The sequence below is a fragment of the Fukomys damarensis genome, unplaced genomic scaffold (assembly GCF_012274545.1).
Source record: "Fukomys damarensis isolate Sample0158 unplaced genomic scaffold, DMR_v1.0_HiC HiC_scaffold_14, whole genome shotgun sequence".
In the NCBI taxonomy this organism is placed as follows: domain Eukaryota; kingdom Metazoa; phylum Chordata; class Mammalia; order Rodentia; family Bathyergidae; genus Fukomys; species Fukomys damarensis.
In genome coordinates, this window is record NW_022900926.1 from 48967856 (window position 1) to 48988731 (window position 20876).

Consider the following 20876-nt stretch of genomic DNA (forward strand, 5'->3'; position numbering starts at 1 on the left):
TGGTAGTGATCACTAACTATTCTATATTTTTCATAACATTTGTCACTAGAGGGTGCTAGAGTTATTTAGGAAGAAAAACACCAGCTACAGAATCTTTTTCTTCTGATGTGCCTGTTTTAAAAGGCAGTGACTGACTACATTTTCCTTAATGTAAAAAACAACTTTAAAATGCTTTTTGACCCAGCCATCCCTCTGACTGGTATCTTCCCAAAAGAATTAAAAGAATCATATCACCGTGATATATGCACACCTATGTTTACAGCTGCAGTTTGTAATAGCTCAAACTTGGAAACAGCCCATTTGCTCATCAGTTCAAGACTGGATAAAGATGTGGTTTTCCTATAAAATGGAATACTACTCAGTCATAAAGAATGAGAACTTAGAGTCATTCATAGGAAAATGGACACATATTGAGGATATACTTCTAAGTGAAATAAGTAAATCACACATGTGTAAATACCAAATAGTTTTTCTTGTGTGAAAACTACAATGGTACATAAGATCCTAATGATATAATTGACAATGTGAAATAAGAAGAAAAGGACTAAAGTTGTAGAAATGGAAAGGGTAGGGGAAAGGTAATAAGGGAAAAGAAAAAAATATGAGAAAATGAAAAAATGGAAATAAAGTGTTTGTAAATAGGGAAGGGAGGAGGGGCTGAAGGGAGGGCAGGGACAAGGGGAAAAAATGAGAACCAAGGCTTGTCATGAAAAGGTACAAGATCCCAGTGAGGAACATAACTGTACTGTGTACCTAAAATGTACCAATCAACTCAATGAGAAAAAAATAAATAAATAAAATGCTTTTGTAGTGAGACATCTTTTTCAGTTTATCAGTATCTTTGCATTACAGAAAACCTGAGACACCAGCTTTTGTGCTTTTAAATACAGTAAAAAAAGACAGGAGCAGAACATTAGCTTCTCAACACCTGTTCTTACAAAAGAAGCCAGGTGCTAACCACTGGGATATGCTACTTTAGATGACATCAGTACCACAGCAATCTGACTACTTTCTTCAGGTTTTCCTTCACAACAGAAAGAATAACACATATGCAACATAAACATATTTGAAAATTGACCAAGTTATATTTGATTCAATTCAGCATAATGCTATATATATATCACAAGTTTCTTTCATGAATTACATCCTGTTCAAATCTGAAAACATAGTATCAACCAGATGAATGCTCTGATTAACAAAAGTTCCTAATTTTAAAAAATACATGCCAATCACTGTTATCATCCCACTGAAGCTTAGGAGGCAAGGGAAGCTGATAGGGAGGAGCATGAGACTCATGGCATCTTTTATGCTATGATAAATAAAGTCCTTTGTCTCTGAAATAAGAACTTCTTCATGTCTTCTGCCAGTATCTTTGAAACTGTGGCCAACCTGTTAGCTTGCTTGAAATCATATTTTTTCAAATTTCTTGACATACAAAATTACCTACTGGACCTGTTCTGATAGTCACAGAATTTTTCCTGAAGGCTCAGTCTAGAGCTTACTTCTTCTGTCCTTTTCATGATTTTACAAACACTTAATTCCTTATTTAAATTTCATTTCTGTTAGCATGGTTTCTGTCTTCTGTACTGAACCCCTAATGGTAAACACCATTAGTGTGGAGAAGTATTTATCACGTAATCATGATTTGGAAACAGTATTCTAAATGTCTATTATCACAGAATTTGATCAAGAGCATGAGTATAAAATGTGTTCCTTCTATGAAATGAAAACACAATTTATCCAAAAGTTATCAAGGAAGAATGTTTTATTAATGATTCAATATGAGTTTGATACCCACCCCATATTCTTGAATGGAAAAGACTTTTTTCTTTTTCAGACTTTAGTTTTCTAGAGAGGGAGCTGAGATGCTAAAGAAAACATTAGACAAATGAGTCTGCGCCAATTTTTCAGCCCTGGAAAACTTAAGTATTTTACAGTACCTCAGCAGTAGTGAGAAAGATTTTATCTGTGATGTTCCTTAGTCCACATGCTACAACCCCAAGAGCAACTCCAGGGAACACATAGGAATTGTTTCCTTGGCCAGGATATAGGGTCTGTCCATTTGGAAGAGTAACTGGATCAAAAGGACTGCCACTGGCAAAAACTGCACGTCCCTGCAACAAAAAACACATATCACTAACTTTAAAAGTAAGTAGGTTATTCTAAACCAAATGTATTAGAACTATCCCATAGCCAAAATAATGAGTGCTTGGAAAGACACCTAACTTTTCATTAGCTTCCCAGAAAATCTAGGCAACCCCTTGTGATGTTGGGCAACAGGTTCTAGAATGTGATTATTACTGTTCTTTATCTAATACTTTGTTCCTGGGAGAAGTGTGTAAAACACACGATACCCTAACACTGTCACTAGGTTCTCTGCTGTGGTCTAACCCATAGACCCATCAACCATTTCTATACATGTTTCCACTTAAAAACCCCTAAAGATAAAAAAAGACAGATTCGTATTAGAGTACCAGAAATCTTATTCATTTAGGCAAGGGCTTAATTGTCAGCCTCAAAATGACTTTCAATATTTTATGTCTAATAGTATAGGAACATTATGTTAAGATCATATAGAGTTGAGGGCCAGGTATTTTATATTATTTTATGATTTTATATATATATGTATATATATAGATATACATATATATCTATATATAGATATGTATGTATGTATTGCAGATGAGTCTAAACTCTCGAAGTGTATTTATTTCGACAAAATAATTAAACACTTGCTTATTTTGTGCTTCCTATGTACAAACTTTTATGCCAAAATTTTGTTACTACTCAAAAAGTTAAGTGATTTTACTCCTTTAAAGATTTAAGGGCTTCTGAAGGATGTGAGAAATCATGTCAATTTATAGATGAGATACAAATTTAAACAGTGAAATACTGATGTTATCCTAAATAAAGGCAGTAAACAACAGAGTTCTTCCCCCCAAAATTAATTCTAGTAATGAGCATTTAAGAATATAGTAGTAAAGAAGTAGAGCCATCATGTTCTAACTCAAGCAGTGACCTAACTTTGTGTTTGTTTATCCTTCTGCTTGATTTTCTGACTTTATTTGCAAAATGAAAGCGTTAGATGGGTATGTCTCAACCCCTACTTTATTGTAACATTTTTGTGTCTTTGAAAGGAACAAAAGTCTTTTGCCAACCTATCACTCAAATATGTTAGTTATAAACATTCTACTGTTTTTTAAAACAGTACAACAGTGAAGCCTTGAGGCTATCCCTCAACCTATCCCAACCTGGCTGGATATCAAGATAGCCATCCAAATGCTCCACCCATGGCATTAAAGTCCAAACCCACAATTTAGCAAAGCAAAAATTAGTCTGTGGTTTTATAGTATATGCTTCAGTGTTTGGGACTAGATAGTTAAAATCTATTTTAATAACTATCTAAAAACAAGCTTTTTATTTATTTACTTTTTTTATTTTGGTACCGGGGATCAAACTCGGGTACTTGTGCTTGCGAGCCAAATCCCCGGCCCCCAGCTTTTTATTTTTATTTAACTTTTATATTTAAATCTTAAATACTTCTAAATCACTAGAGGAAAACTATCATGGAAACTTAACACATTTTATTTTATTTTATTTAAGAAGAGAAGTGATTAATAATACTCAAGAAAGGGAATAGCTCTCATCCCTCTTATCTGTTCACTTTTCTTTCAATTTTGGTTATATAATTTTTAAAGGTTATACGGTAAGTGCCTTAGATATCCCAGGCTCCCCTATAATTAATACAAATTTGATTATTAAGATACAAATTGTACTTTACCTGAGTTATTTTATAGCACTGCTCTGCTGAACATTCTGCTTTACTGGTTGGATTACTCAGAGCAAAAATAATAGGTCGTTCGTTGAAGGCAGCCATGTCTCTGAGAATTTGCTCTGTGAATGCACCACCAATTGCAGCAACTCCTAGTAAGGACAGGAGAAACCAGTGATTAGGACTGTCACTGATTAACTCACCCAAGAAACCCATATCCCAAAACAAAGAAATATGTCAGGTCATTTTCTAGTAGAGCCTAAACATAATAAAGAACATTGTATTACAGTAGTAATTAAAAGAATTGTTTTTTGGGCCAGGATTTAGCTCAATGGTTCCACCGTCTGCCTTGCAAGAGCAAGGACCCAAGCTTGATCCCCAGTACCAAAAAAAAAAAAATTGTTCATTAATGCCAACAGGTACTTTTAAAAGTTACAGATACAACATTTATTTAACTCATAATATACTATATTGGTGGCTAATCACTTGTATTTGTATCAGAAAACTATGTCCAATATATATGCTCTCTATAAGCAATTTAATTAGTACATTTTAGTCTATCAGGCTATAAAGCAATTATGTTTCACAAACCAGTGTTAACACCTAAGACAATCATCTCATTCAACTGCAAAATTGGAATATCACTCGTTAAAATTATTTTAACAGAATAAAACAATTAGCATAATGACTGAAAGAACACATTTTATAAAAGAATGCTAAAAGCTTAGTAAAGTTTCTGTAATGTAATAAGTAGTTTTTATTAGAGTTAGCACCATTGTTCTCAATACAGTCAACTATTCACAAGCGCTCCAAGGATTAGAGTGTGATGCAAAGTAAAGATTGACATGTACACACAAACAAAAGATATACCCCATAATTTCTTCTGAGATTGTTTTTAAAACACAAATTTGACAATATTACACATCTTACTTAAGTATATGTTAACTGCTCTAAGAAATATAAAGATGTCTGAGATATTATCCCTGTCTTCCAGAAGTCTCGAGTTCAGTTTCTCAGCCTTAGCACTATTGACATTTCAAGCTGAATAAAATCCTTGTAGCAAGGCTGTTGTGTGCATTGTAGATCATTAATAGCATCCCGGGCCTCTCCCTACAACATGTCAGTAGTCCCTTCTACCTCTCAAAATTCCTTTTCTAGTTATGAGAACTAAAAACAATTATCTCCAGACACTGCCTAATCTTCCCTAGAAACAAAAGCCCTCCCACTGGAGATGGACAGTCTCTCTGAAATAATCAAGCCTGGAAAAGTGCCAAACAGGCCAGGTCTCAGCGGGCTGACAGAGTAAGCAAAGGGGCCATACACACAAGCCAGTCAGTAATACCAAGAAGACAGAACTGATCTCAGCTATCTACAAATAGGCGTCTATGGAGTAGTGATGCTTCAGTGACTATAATTTCGTTTAAAATTCCAAGGATTACAATTTCAAAAAGCTAAAGTATGTCTAAAAAACTGGTAGTAAAAAAGTCAATGAGGTAAAAATGAGGAACGGGAAGAAGGAGAATGGTGGAGAAAATATTTACCTATGAGGGCAGTTGGTTTTATCTCTTGAACAATGGTTTCTAGGTTCCTCATTTCTTCATGTTCATGGGCAAACTTCTCTTTCTCTTGTGTTAAGGATGCACGTCCCTAAGAAAAGCAAATGAGAGGAAGTGAAAAAAATCTGCCAAACATGGGTCAAAGACATCTCAGGAGATGATGTATAATAAAAATAGACACTGAACGTTTAAATTTTAAAAATTGATTATCAAAAGAGACACTGCTATTAATCCCTCTGGAAATATTCCCTCTCCCTTATCCCATCATTCTTATCTCTTTCTGAAGCAATTCTGGGAGCACTGTTTTGGGAGTGTCTCTACAAAGTGTGATAAAAAACTCGGCGAATGTTGCTGCTGAGTGTAATCCAATAAAAATACAAGCTTGTAAAAATGCCATGTCTCTTTTCCCACCTCATGGGATCTAGCATTTTGTGATGTCTGGCTCTTCCCCAAAGTAAAACAACCACGAAAGGTAAATGCTTTGAATCAATTCAGAACATGGAGGCAGCCAGGACAATGCAACTAAAGATACAGAAAAAGACATCCAGAACTGCAGGAAAAACTGGCAAGAACATTAAGGTAAGTGTGTTTGAAGCCAAGGGGACTATTTTGAGGGATATAAATGTCTTTTTCTATAAGAATTTCTTATAATGTAGGCATTCATCGCATTTTTGATCAAACTTCATATTACCTATATCATGAGTATTATAACAAATATTATTCATAAGTATTATGGTAAATATTCTTAACATTTTCATGTATACTGCATGGTAGCTATTCTTAAAGCTCTTTTTCCAATTATGAAAATATTACTTCATTCATTCTTTCATCAAATACATAGCAGACAATGTTCTAAGCAATGGGGATACACGAATGAATAAAACAAAACTTACTTCCAGCCTCATGGCACCAAAGTGCCTGCCTGGAGCACAGTGTTTCCCAGGCTGCTTCTGTGGCTTCTACTAGCTGCAGCCTGCATAGGAAAGACCCTGGGAGACCGCCATGCCACACAATGGAGGCAGTGACCTTTGAGGATGTGGCTGTGAACTTTACCATAGAAGAGGGGGCTTTGCTGAATCCATTCTAAAAAAAGCTCTACAGAGATGTGATGGGGGAAACCTTTAAGAACACAGCTGCTATAGAAAGAGCCTATGATAACAAGTTGAAGAAAAATATAAAAATTCCTGGAACAATCTAAAGTAATTTGCACTCATGAGGAAAAAGGATGTTCCTCGAGAATCAGTGGGTGAGCACAAACGTGACAGTCAAGGAAATGGAGCCAAGTTGAATTTAATGTCACCAATATTTTCCAAAGGTGTATATAGCTTGATGGCTGGGGATTTAGCTCAGTGGTTCTGCCACCTGCCTCACAAGTGCAAGGACCCGAGTTCAATTCCCAGGACAAAAATAAACAAAAACAAAGCAAAGATGTGTATACACACACACACACACACACACACACACACACACACACACACACACACAGCTTGAAAATAAAGTAGAGAAATGCTATCAATACAGAGCTTGGAATCAATATGAGAAAATATTCCTCTCGACTCCAGATGTTAAAGTGGACATGAAAAAGCTGGTTTAACACCAGGTGAAAGCCCTGCTTGTAAGAGGCCTCTGACTGGGCCTTTGTCATGAAATGTGCCCATCACAGCTCACATTACATTGAAACCATATAAATACTTGGGATTTGAAAATAATCTATATAAATGTGATCACTGCAATGATTTTCAGTTCTTTCAGAAGCATGCAAGGACAAAGGCTAGAGAGAAACCCTGTGAACATGATCAATGTGGGAAATCCTACACTGATCTTAGTGAAAGAACTCACCTTAGAGAGGCCTTTGTACATGAAAGAGTTCACACTGGGGAGAAACCATGTATATGTAAACAATGTGGGAAAGCTTTCAGCAGATGCAGTGATTGTCAAATACATGAAAGAAGGCACACAGAGGAGAGACCTTATGTATGTAAGCAGTGCAGGGAAGTTTTCATCACATGTGGTACTTGTCCAAGACATGAAAGAGTTCACAATGGGGAGAAACCATATGTATGTAAGCAATGTGGGAAAGCGTTCAGTACACACAGTGCTTGTCAAATACATGAAAGAGTTCACACCCAAGAGAAATTCTATGTATGTAAGCACTATGGGAAAGCTTTCTGCACACGTGATGATTGTCAAAAACATGAAAGAATTCACACTGTGAAGAAGCCAAATATACGTAAGCAATGTAGGAGACTGTTCAGCACATATAGTGCTTGCTAAAGACATGAAAGGACTCAAACTTGGGAGAAACCCTATGTATGTAATTAGTATGGAAAACTTTCAGCTCAGTTGGTGAATGTCAAAGACATAAGAGTTCACAGTGGGGAAAAACCCTGTGTATGTAAGCAATGTGATAAATGTTTCAGGGAAAGCAGTTGCTGGCAAACACATGAAAGAGCTCACACTGGGGAGAAGCAATATGTATGTAAGCTTGGAGGTAAAGCTTTGAACACACACGGTGTTCATCAAAGACATGAAATAGCTCACACTGGGGAGAAATTCTATGTATGTAAGCAATGTGGAAAAGCTTTTGTCACACGTGATGAGTGTCAAAAACATGAAAGACTTCACACTGGAGAGAAACCCCATGTATATAAGCAACGTGGGAAAACTTTCAGCACAAACACTGATTGTCAAACACCTGAAAGAGTTCATACTGGAAACAAATCCTATGTATGTAAGCAATGTGGGAAAGCTTTCACCACATGTGGTGTCAAAGACATCAAAGAGTTCACACTGGGGAGAAACCCTATGAATGTGAGCATTGTGGGAAAACTTTCAGCACACACGGCAGTTGTCAAAGTCATGAAAGAATACATACTGGGGAGAAACCCTACCTCTGTCAGCAATGTGGAAAAGTTTTCTGCACCCATAGTGCTTGTCAAAGACATAAAGAGTTCACAATGGGGAGAAGCCCTATGTAGGTAAGCAATGTGGGAAAGCTTTTGCCACACATTCTGAGTATCAAAAGCATGACTGGGGGGAAGCTTTCAGAATAAACAGTCACTGTCAAACATGAAAATGTTCACACTAGGGAAAAGCCCTATGTGTAAGCAACATGCAAAAGCTTCCATCACACATGGATATTATCAAATACAGGAAAGAGTTCACACTGAGAAAAACCCTATGTAAGTAATGTGGGAAAGCTTTCATCACACGTGATTGTCAAAGTCATGAAAAATGTCTCTCTGGGTATTAATCATACATATGTAAGCAATGTGAAAAATTGCAGCACACCTGATTGTCAAATATATGAAAAACTCACTGAGGATAAACCATAAATATATAAGTAATATGGGATAGATGTCAGTCCACACACATTATTAAACATACGAAAGAAGTTTCACCGGGGAGAACATATATATGTGTGTGAGTCTATTTTTCAAATTCTGTGAAAAATTCCTACGTAGTGGAGACCCATAGCAGTAATTAAAACAGAAATGCCAAATTACTTCCCAAATTTGCCAGAAAATACAAATCCCAGATAGAGATATCCTAAAGTACCTACATTGTGTAATTTTCAGTAAATCGCTTGTAGATATTTAATTATGTATCTGTAGGGTTTAATATAAAAATATTGTCAATTTAATTTTGTATTTTTGAGTGACTTTGTCCTTAATCCATGGTGTTTTTTATTGTACATGGTGAATTCAAATGTACTATTTACTCTGAAGTACAATCGGTGTCTATGTAGTTACATTTTCTCTTTAAAATTATGATGTATAGGCTACTATACTTAAAATTTTAAATTATTTTTATTAGTTTTTGGGATTTTGGTACATTTATTTTAAATTTTTGGCACATATAATCCATATTCTGTGTAACAAAAGACATTTGACACTATATTTTATATTAAAATACATATTTTCTGAGATTTGTATGTGTTTTTGACAAAGTTGAGTTGTCACACAACTTGTAGGTTAGCAAATATTGTTTTTCATTTTATGACAAGATACCTGCTTATATTCCAACATCATATATCATGTACATAATGTTGCATGTTTTTCTTATTGGAGCCAATATTATCATTTACATAATTTTTTTGTTTTTCTTCCCATCAGTATTTTACTTTTCATATTTATATTGCAATGACTTTTTTTTTTTCTGGTACCAAGGATCGAACTTCGGACCTTGTAGTTGCAAGGCAGGCACGGTGCCACTGAGCTGAATCCCCGGTGGTATATTACAATGACTTTTAACTTGGTGTTAACTTTTCCACTATATGTACCAAAAATAAACCATTCTGCTGTGATTTGATTGCCACAGGAAAAATAAAGTTTTTCTCTCATTTAATTATTTAATAATAAAAATCTTAATTCTACCGAAATCTGTGAGAAACACAAGAAATAGTAATTCAAAATATCAGTAAAATAATGGTATTGTTTACTATAGATTATCTAATTTGCAGTGCCTCACAAGCTAGAACTGTTGTTAGCCCCATATAGCACTTTGAATTTATGTACCCTTAATAGAACTTGATGCTATATTTATATCATAGTTCATTAGATTTTCTGAATAAAGGCTAGCCTGCATGTTTTTGTTTTTAATGTTCTAATTATGAATGTGTTATATATCTTTTAGGAAACATTTTATAATATTCTAGCTATTTTTAAGACGACTATATAATAAATTATTGCTGGACTTTATGATATACTTACTTTATTATTTACATGAATATACTGTTTTCATGTATTTCATTTGATGGCCTCAATAATTTTGAGAAGTACAACAAGTATAATTAGAGTGATTTTACATATGCAAAAACTGGGGAAAAGAGATTTTTTTAAGACTTGCAAGAGACCAAGGGATTGCATAGTCTGCTGGCCCATGGGGATGAGAGCCATGCAAAGTTGAGGTGGACCCAGTCTGTGGCTTAAAGCCCCTCAGCCAGCATCACTAAAGCTTTCCCATCTGACCCAAAGAGGAGTGAAAAATAATTAATGTTTTATGTTGCTGACACTGCATGGTTACTGATAAACAGCAATAGTCAATTGATATAAGGAGTAGCTTTCATTTTGATTATATATTCCACCATTTTTTAATACTCAACGTTGTTCCTATCCATCTTGGGAGTTAAAGGTTTCTTTCCCCCTAATAATTTAATAAAAAGAATGTTTTTGCAATCTACCTGCTTCCTTTAGATTTTAGAAAGACAAGAGCAATTCATGTCATGGATTGGAATAACATTTTGGAATCATTTATCAGTTACACTATTTAACTCAACTATTTACAAACTATTTCTGGAAGTTGTGTAGGTTAACATTCATGACATTTTGGTTCTCATGTAATGAAACTTCCTGATGGGATACCAAATAAAGTTATGGCTTAGAGCAGCATACTTCCTAAGTTTAATAACTCAACTATTTTAAACAAAAAATGATACAGTTTTGGCTTATTACTCTTTCCCAGAAATGCATATACACCTAACTACAAGTATAAAGGCAACAAACTAGACAAATACACCTAGCTGAGGTCCTCTAAGACAAACGATGTAGAACTTCAAGTGTTTCCAGCATGCCTGCTCTACACTTGAGGTAAAAATAAACCATATTCCCAAGCCTTTCTTCGGCTAGACTTTCTGCACTGAACATAGCACTTACCACACTAGTGTACTCTCACAGCACAGCACATTAAAGGAGAAAAAGATATCATGGGGAGAGGGGAGGGCAGAAGCTAGTAGTGGTGTTGTTTAGACTTTCCGTAAGCAGACCTGTCAGTTTCTAGCCTCTAGAATAGCAGCAACAAGTGGGTGCTAGGTAATGACATGGGCATCCGCCATTGCTGAAGTTTTCCTCTTGGTGGCTGAAACCAATCCTCTAGTCAACAGCCACAGCAGCGGCACCGGCAGCTTCTTTCTAAAGTGGATTTGTATGTAAAAACTCTTCTCCAAAGCTCTGTGTGAAGCCTACTTCTTCAAAATTTTAGCATGCTGTTTTTCTGTGGGGGGTGGGTTGGGGGGTGGTATTGGGGATCAAACTTGGGACCTTGCACTTTGCGAGGCAGGTGGTGGCACCACTGAGCTAAATCCCTGGTCCTTCATGTGGTTTTTTAAAGGCAAAGGAACTTGTCTAAATGTGTACTACATTCTCAGAGAAAAAAAGATGTCAAACTAACTCTATTCATCTCAATAAATTTTATAACTTTGAAGGCTGCTGAGAAAAAGGCCATTTTTTAGAGAATACTGAATGAATTCTAAGGTTTGCCTGTTGATTTTTTTATTTCTACTTGACAAAAATGTAAATATTATGTAAATACAATTCAATAAATTTATTAACACACATCTAAATATGCCCTGCCCCTTAATGTGATGCTGAAAATTGCAGCCATTCTAGGTAAACAATTTACCACTGAGCCCTTTTTTTAAAATTTTATTTTGAGACATAGTCTCACTAATTGCGCAGGCTGGCCTTGAACTTGCAACTCTCCTATTTCAGCCTGTCTAGTAGCAGGAACTATAGGCATTTGCATGTAAGGCAATGTCAATATTATTTGTATGTTCAGATATTACAATCATTTTTCATACTGTGGCAGAGAACTCCTACTGTCTATCAGCATTCTCTCCTTTTTTCACTATTTATTTAGATTCTCTCCTTTTTTAATTATAATATTCCCCAGTTTTAGCCGGCCTCATACTACCCTAATCTCCTTACAGCTTGGAGTGGCAAAAGATGATCTTCTGGCCAAAGGGATGGAAAAGAAATTCTGTGAACAACTTCTGGGTTGTATCCATAAAAAGGAATAAGGAACCCTATCTACACGCATTCTGAAAAGCTTCTCTGCACCCAGAAATGGACGATGGGCACATTTCAAGTCTCTGGTCTACCTACTTCTCTACTGTTAGATGCAGAAAGAAAAACTCCTCCATCTTCCCCCATTTTACCTTAACTAAGTCACACATTTCAGAGTCTCCCTGTATAGAATTAAACCTAAAATCTAGTTCCTTTATTTCATACATCTGAAAATAGTACATTCAAACTCAAGATACTCAGACAAGCCATTGTCTTCCAGAAATCCACAACAAAGCAATGAAAGCATGAAAATACATACTCAATTTTAAAAGATCTGCCATAATGTAAATTCTATTATCTTTCTCCACTTGAGCAATTTTTTAAATTCTGAACCAAATGCTTGCTTATGTAATTTAATACAATTTTTGTTCAATTTTATATAATTGCCTTTAAATAATTTTTGCACTTTCAAAAACCAGTATTTAATCACATCTACTCCTTTCCCAAGTGAGGAATCTAGTGATTCTAAACTGCTTTTATGGGTCCATTTTTCTTCTGTACAGTCAACAAGGCGACTCCTCCCTGAGCACTCAGATTTTGGTCACCCTTCAAATACAACAGAATTAAGAACTATATTCTACTAAAGGAACAGGCAACATTCTGTATGGTCAAGGATGTTGTTTTCCATCTATGTTCCATTAATGTGTTCCAACATGATGTACTAACAGTAAAATATAATAATTAATTTTTACCTAGTGGTTACTTTAAAATAAGAAGAAACCTACCAAAAAGATTATGAGAAAAAATAACTTTTCTGAAAGCATCAGGGTTATTCATAAACCAGGAATAGAAAAAAGTAAATATAGCTTTTAAGAGGGAATATGCCACCCACTTCTTAACTTTAAAAAATGCTTGGACTCACCAAATAATAAGGTTCTACATAACCTATGTAAATGAAATACACGAATTAGTAGCTCACAGGGGAAGTTTGCTGTTTACTGAATAAATGGGCCCACCGCGAGACAAGAACGAATTGCTGACTATTCAATTAATGACAAACAGCATAAGAATAAAAACATACCAAACTGCTTTTAGGTACTGTATACAATTTTAAATAAGTTTGTCTATGATTTCCGTAAAGTTAGAAATCTGTTCCTTTTCATTAGATTATGAAACCAAGAAGTAACCATTCAAATGAAGAAATAAAACTAGCATAAACATCTTTAGGATGTCTTTCTTAGCAGATGAAATAGCCAAATTCAAACTGGTATGATATGGGGTGCATTAAAAGTAGGGTATAAATAAGAGTCTATTCATATTGACGATGGACCTAAAAAATCCATAGTGCTAAATGAATTTAGATGTTGAATAATCTTCAAGTGACAAAGATAACTCTCATTTTCTTAATACGATTCAAAATCTTTTCTTTAGTGCAATGCCTCAGATCATATCCGACAGAAAATTAAAAAATATATTTTATCATATTGTCTTTATCACCATAGTCAATATATCAACAGTTTATGATAAATTTGTTGTCTAGGGACACAAAGAAAAAGTAGCAGCCAGATATGATGCTGCACCTGCGATCCCAGTACTTGGGAGGCTGAGACAAGAGGATTACTGTGAGTCTGAGGCCCACCTAGGATACATAATGAGTTCAAGGTCAGCCTGAACTACATAATGAGAAGCTGTCTGGCAAAAAAAAAAAAAGAAAAAAAAAGAGAGAGAGAGAATGCATTCTAATAGCTAACAAAAATAAGTTTGTCACTTCTGAAAATCTTATATGATATTCAGGAAAAAAAGAGAGAAAAGATCCATAATTACACATAGAAAATGCCATCTAGAAACAAATAGAATTCAGAACTAAGACTCAGGACAGCGGCTTCTTTAGACTCTTCCACTCATTTATGACCTTGGAGAAGTCCTTTGATATGTGTCTGGATCTTGGTTTCTCCATCTTGCAAATGGTTTGGATTGGTGGTGATGGCCATACAAATGAACCAGATTTGTGCTTTCCAAACAGAGCATGAATTATCTAAGGAAAAATAAACTCCTGAGCCCAACTTCCAGGGCTAACTCAATACTAATTCAATTCCAGGCCAAGGACCTGGAATCTACAACTTTTTTGGGGTACCGCGGATCAAACTCGGGTCCTTGTGCTTGCGAGGCAGGCAGTGGAACCACTGAGCTAAATCCCCAGCCCTGGAATCTACAACTATTTTTTAAAGCTTTCCCGATGATTAGAAATGACTAGCAAATTTTGAGAATGGCTATACTGTATGCTCCGGCATATCTCTGCCAGATATACTTGAAAAAAATGAATATCTTCTTAAAAGTATAAAAGGAAGCATTCTCATGAAGGAAAGCTATGGAATAATATAAACTGGTAGTCAATGATTTTTAGTTTGATTCTTTTTCTTGCATAACAACCTGAGATATAATGAAAAAATGTTTACTACAGTTTAACTCTCTAAATTGCCTGGAATGAGAAGCAAATCAAAAAGAGAGGTATATGAAAAGATATCTGCTTTATCATAAACATTTACTTTATTAATCCTAGTAACCACTGGCAGCTCCTCCCATGGAAGCCAGAATCCTCCATTCAGTAAAACACATAAATTATCCACAGCTTCATTCCCAAAGATTGATTCCTGATGAGACTTATCAGTGCTGAGAGAATACTTAAAGAAGGTCAGCAATCATGAGATGGGAAGACTAGCATTGCTCAAGGGCTCTACTTGATTAAATTAGAAGAATCAGAAGATAAACTATTTACAAAGTCTCCCAAATATGTTCTACACCATTTTCAAAATTGACTTAATGATCTAATTTAAATCAAAGAAACTATTGGAATGTGGTGACTATTCCAAATCTGGTGATACCGAGACAAATGATTTTACTTTTGGACTTCTATTTGTTTGTCCAGATTAGTGGCTCATTTTTCTGTTTTTCAAAAAACCCAATTTGAAATACATGTTCTTTATGCCAATCATTTCAGTTGGATATAGTGATAGATTTTTTTTTCACCCTTCATTTTCCCTTTTCAGGATTCCTTGCAGAAATGCTTTTTGCTGTCTTTTGATAAAGCACATATGGGCACCTTTTCACTCAGAAATCCCAAATTCCCTAGTAGATGCTCTTCCTGTTCCTCCTCCACTTTCTCATCTTCCTCCTCCCTACTTTTTCTTCCTCCCTTTTTCCTTCTTCCTTCTCTCCTCCCACCTTTCCCTCTTCCTTTCTTTCTTCTTTTCCTCTTCCTCCTCCTCCTCTTCCTCATTCCTCTTTCCCTCCCATCTTCCCTCCTCCTCCTCTTCTTTTAAAATGATTCTAATTACAGCAAATGCACTAGGAACGGCTAGAAATTTCTTTGTTACATCACTTCTTTAATCTCCCTTCTTTCTTTACATTGTGTTGATTTTTCTAAGTATAAGGTGAAAGATACGACCAGACTGATTTATTATCTTTTTCTAAAACACCTCTGTTGTGATGGAGATGAGAAGGCAAAGTGGCTTCTTAAGATTTGGGATGATGGGGCCAGGGATTTAGCTCAGTGGTTCTGCCACCTGCCTTGCAAGCCGAAGGGCCTAAGTTCAATCTCCAGTACCCACCCCCCAAAAAAAGACTTGGGATGATGGTCCACAGCCCAGGAAAACAGGATAAGGATAAATAAATAAGCTAATTGCAAATTGTCAGAGCTAAGTATGTATTTCTTCCTACACTTAATCACAACAAGAACTTTTCCACAAGCACCTATCTTCAATCCAAGTCTGCTTAGAATACCTGCAACATTTTGTTGGCCAGTTTTTACTATTAATTTATTACTATTACTTTTAATTTATTAGAGTTCACTCCAGCCCCTCTTTGGATCTATAGACAGGGCCTACTCAGTGCACTGTTAGTATGCAATAATTCCAATGAGGTTATGTATGATTACTAAGGATTCCAGAGGTATGAGGTGTGATCTAAAAAGACAGTGAATGCATACATTTTTTAAAAATTTATTAAAGTAAAAGGCACTGGCATGATCCACCCCAAAATACTCCCTCTTGCTTCAAACACACTTATCCCATAGTTCTTGCCAGTTTTTGAAGCAGTTTTGGAAATCCTTTTTTTGTGAGTCTCTTTAGTTGCATAATGGTTGCCTTTATGTATCAATTGAAACTATTTAAAATGTTTCTATGAGTCTGCTTTTCCATTGGATGGCATTTGCAGCAGCACTCACTGTATTTTTGATGACAGCTCATGAACATACATAAAAGGGCTTCCGGAACTGCTTCAAAAAGTGGCAAGAATGAAGTAAGTGTGTTCAGACCAAGGAGGAGTATTTGAGAGGCACGAATAGTAATGTGCCTTGTACTATAATCTTTCAAAATTTAAATATTTACCACATATTTTACCACCTTGACATTTTCTCATCTCAGAAGAGATAAAAAGGTAAGTGATGTGACAAAAGTATAACAAGAGGTACAGAACTATAATTTAACATACAAGGTGATGAACTGTATCACACTTAATTTTGTATGTTAAATTCCAAAATTCATAAATTTTAATCTAAAGTACTCTATGTACAAGCTTTGGCCTCTCTTCTCTCTAGTAATGACATATGCATTGATCACACTCTACTTAAAATGGAAAAGAGGAGAAATTTATTGAGCTAGATAGTTTTCATCAAGTTACAAAATCTCTAGGAATTAAAAATTTTTGTTTTCAACTACAGTATACAGAATTTATTCACCACCAATCAAAGTGCCACATGGTAGAACCTCCGTCAAATTCTGACAGAACAGGGAAGAAAAACTTTCTCTACACACAGCCTGATGTTTCAAGCACTAGACTTAAAAATTACTCTCTCAAGAGCTAAGTAACTGCACTGTCAAAACTACCTTTATAGCATATTATATTCCTATTTTATATCTCTTTCTACAGGAACTAAACATTTAACTATAAGTCATAAAATCAAACTAAGTGAAGTTATTTAAAATAGAATCAAATCAAATCAAAATAATACGTCTATGGTCATATTCTGCATTAGATGAAGCCTCATCTAATGAAGATGAGAGGCTATTAATATCCTACTTTTTGTTTTGAATATTCTGTCTCAGTATTAACTTGGTTTATTAGCAAAAGCCAAAATATATTTAAGGAATAGGTTAAGTCTAGATTGGTTTGTTTTGTAGCTTCCTGTCCTCCCTGAAAATGGTCCGAAGTCATCATTGTGAAATGCAAATATTAGTCTTGTTGGCCATGTTCCCTTTTTATCCTCTCTTTATTGCCTTTCTCCTGCCTCTGATTTTTACTTGAGAAGGTTTTTATTTTAGCCTTAGTACTGGCTTGTTTATTTTTAAATGCATTAACGTTAGTTGTCTAAATGATATATGAATTATTTCCTGGTATTAAATACTGAAGTAAGATATTTGAGTATTATTAGTGACCAAGAAATTAATTTCACTCAACTACTAATATTAATAATTATTTAAAATATTGATATGCTACAGCATAAACTTTCATTGCATATATGATTTTGAAGTAAATGATGGGAAATGCCAAGGTTATGATACTGAAAAAGAAACCAAAATTAATGCTAGTATAACTATCTAGTCTAACGGTGATAAAACTCCAAAGATGAGCTGACCACAGTTTACTTTTTAGTTTTTGGTTTTATATCTTTAAAATATGATAAAGAAAGAGCTTCAACAAGAATACTATTTTCTTAAAATTTTATGATTCTGCATGTATTATAAATAAGTTAAAAATAAATGAAATTACTATTATTGGTTTTCAGGAGATGCTGTAAAAGCACTAAAGGTAAAGGATAAGAGACTCTAATCACATAAGTCTGAAGGAAAGATTATATTGGTTTTCTAGTTATTCTAAAGATTTACTGGTTCTAAAATGAAGATCAGTATAAGGATTATGTCTGGTTAAAATATGAAAAAACTGAAACTTAATTGTCGCTTTCATATTAAATAGTATACAAGCTATTAAATATATACAAATCTTTTAAAATGTAATTATCTTGGCAAGTATAATATATGTTTCTTTATTTTGGCAAGTCAAAGACATGAAATAAGAATGACTGACAAGTTCTAGCCTACAACTGTGGTTATTCCAAGTATTATAATCCTTGGACTTTGGAATCTCAGTCCAGTAAATATGTTAAAATTATTTCAGCATTTCACATGCTAAAATCTTTTTATTTCAATGTAATACAAATAGGTAATAAAGACAATATGTTTTTAAAATCTTACTTCTATAAAAAAGTACAGCAAAATTTCATAACAAATTAATTAAACAATAACATTAGTTACACACTATGTAACATAATCTTAAAAGAATGGTCAAAAGGTTAGAGCACAAGTCACAGACAAAAAAGACTTACAAAAAAGAAACAAACAGATAATAGCGCAGAACTTTCTTTTCAATGAACTAAGAGGACCTAGCTATATAAATGAAATAAATTAGCATATATATTGAAATATTTTTGAAAGCACAGAGTATATAATTTGGGGAATTATTAGAACTTCCTACTTCCTATTTCTCTGTCTTCTTTTTTGTCATGTTTTCTTTAACATTTAATAATTTAACTGTGTACAATAAATGTTGACTGTATTTTACATAAGATAGCCACCATAGGAATTTACATAGATTAGAAGAAAGATGGCTAAGGAGGGCCCAGTCCTGTGGGATATTTTCTGAGTGTGAAAGTCAGTTCAGTTAGGGAAAAGGGTTCAGACTTTCAGATTAAGTGGATGTTAAAAAAAGCTAAAATGAGTCTTTTTTATCTATAACTTGTACTCTAACAATTTGGCCATTCTTTTAAGATTATGGTACATAGTATATTAACTAATGGTATTCTTTAATTTGTAATGAAATTTTGCTTTATTTTTTGTAGAAGTGTTTTTAAAAATTACTTCATTAATAAAAATCTATATGTTTTATATAAATTTCACATTAAAATGTCATTTAAAATCACAAAGGAAAACCACAGTACAGACTTCCACTTTTGGAATTCTTGAATGTTTTACATTCCAAAGGACAACACAATTTATACAGTTTTTTGCATGTCTCCAACTATTAAAGTACCTCCAAACCAAATCCTTATGTTAAGGTCAGTCCTATATGCTTAGTTGCCAAAGAGACATTTGCATTTTTAACTGTCCACAGAAACCTTAAACTTGTTTTGTAAAAGACTGATCTCATTCTCTCTCCTTTAAACTAGTGATCTGTTCTTTATTCATTTTTTACTTCATGGCTGTATCACTTACTTAGGCAACCTCTACCCTATTCCTTCTTCCATATTTAACCAACAATCTAAGTATGCCAGTTGTATTTCCTAAACAGCTACTGAATCAAGCTTCTCTCACTCAATTCCATGGTCAAACCACAACTAATTTTTATCTGGAATATTGCAACAGTTTTATAACTAGTTCAAAGCATGACCTACAAAGCCATAAGGATTGTATAAAGCAGCAAACTCCTCTGCATACCATTCTTCAATCAGTCATACTTTAGATTTAAAAGATTCTGTGTCACTTACAATCTGCTTCCTTTCTAACCTAATCCTTAAATGTCTCTTACATCAAAATATTTTGTTTTGCACATGTAGCTTCTTCTGCCTGGAAACCCATTCATTAATTTCTTGATTTAACAGAGTGCTGGCTTTCAGATATAGATTAGACATTACATATAGGATTTTGAAAATCACCATCTTTAGTTTCAATCAAAATCTCAGTGAACTTATCACCATAATCTCTAGTTTCTATTTCAGATATAAGAAAGTTAAGATATATTAGAGAGATTTCATATTAACTTCAAATTCTTCCTTTCCAATTTAGCTTAAGAAACACCTTCTCTCTGGATCTTCCTCAGTACTTCCACCCTTCTCTTTATTGTAGTTAATAGAACTGAATCATCCGAGTTGTGACTTGTTTTTTCCATTATGCTGTGAGCTTCATGAGTACATGGGTCTTATTGTGTTCCAGAGTCTAGAATAACACCTGACCCAAGAAAATTCCATTCAGTAAATGTCCTTATTTTATGACCACAACATATCAAAGCTAAAAATGTCTATAGCTATGCTGATTCTTCAAAGCAATGGCAATTTTTAAGCCAATTATCTTTATACATATTTATTTGCTACAAAAGTTATACATATACTATTTTCTTCCTTAAAGGCAAAATTTGTCACAGCATATTAAGTTTTTAAAAGATTTTTTTTTGTCACTTTAAAGGAGCACAATTACTAAGAATTTAGAATACATAAAAAGGTACTAAAGCAACTTTGGCTCAATATTGAAGCACTTGCCAAATACATAATGCTCAATTTCAAGAACAAGGCCCTGGTTTCAATCTCAAGCACAGCAAAAAATAACAATAATAATATAATAAAAAATTTAGGGTTGGGGATTTAGCTCACTGGTTCTGCCACCTGCCTCACAAGCTCAAGGACCCGAATTTGATCCCCAGTACCAAAAATATAAAGTTATATGCATTTAATATATTTCCTTCTATTGCTTTCAGATATATTTTTAAATCAAAAGTTATATAACATGGTATATTGCTTTTTTCAGCTAGCATTGTATTATGAATCCTTTAATATATATCATTTATTGCTCTTTGAAAACTTTTATAAAAATATGTATTACATTCATGGCTATTTTACAATTTAATTCACCTTTAACCTTTATTTAGGTAATATAAAAAGCACTGTTAACTACCATGCTATAACATCCTCATACATAAAATATTGTATATATATATATATAT

The 20876-nt window shown here is 34.2% G+C and overlaps 1 protein-coding gene across 1 annotated transcript in view; it reads right to left on the reverse strand.

Moving 5' to 3' along the window:
• Me1 (malic enzyme 1) overlaps window positions 1-20876 on the reverse strand; it is a 160194-nt gene that overhangs the window by 10289 nt on the left and 129029 nt on the right. Inside the window, exons 12-14 of the mRNA XM_010631170.2 lie at window positions 5314-5419; window positions 3782-3924; window positions 1941-2114 (exon numbers count right to left, since the gene is read on the reverse strand). Of these exons, the coding sequence (XP_010629472.1) occupies window positions 1941-2114; window positions 3782-3924; window positions 5314-5419 (423 nt within the window). The remainder of the gene's footprint in view (window positions 1-1940; window positions 2115-3781; window positions 3925-5313; window positions 5420-20876) is intronic.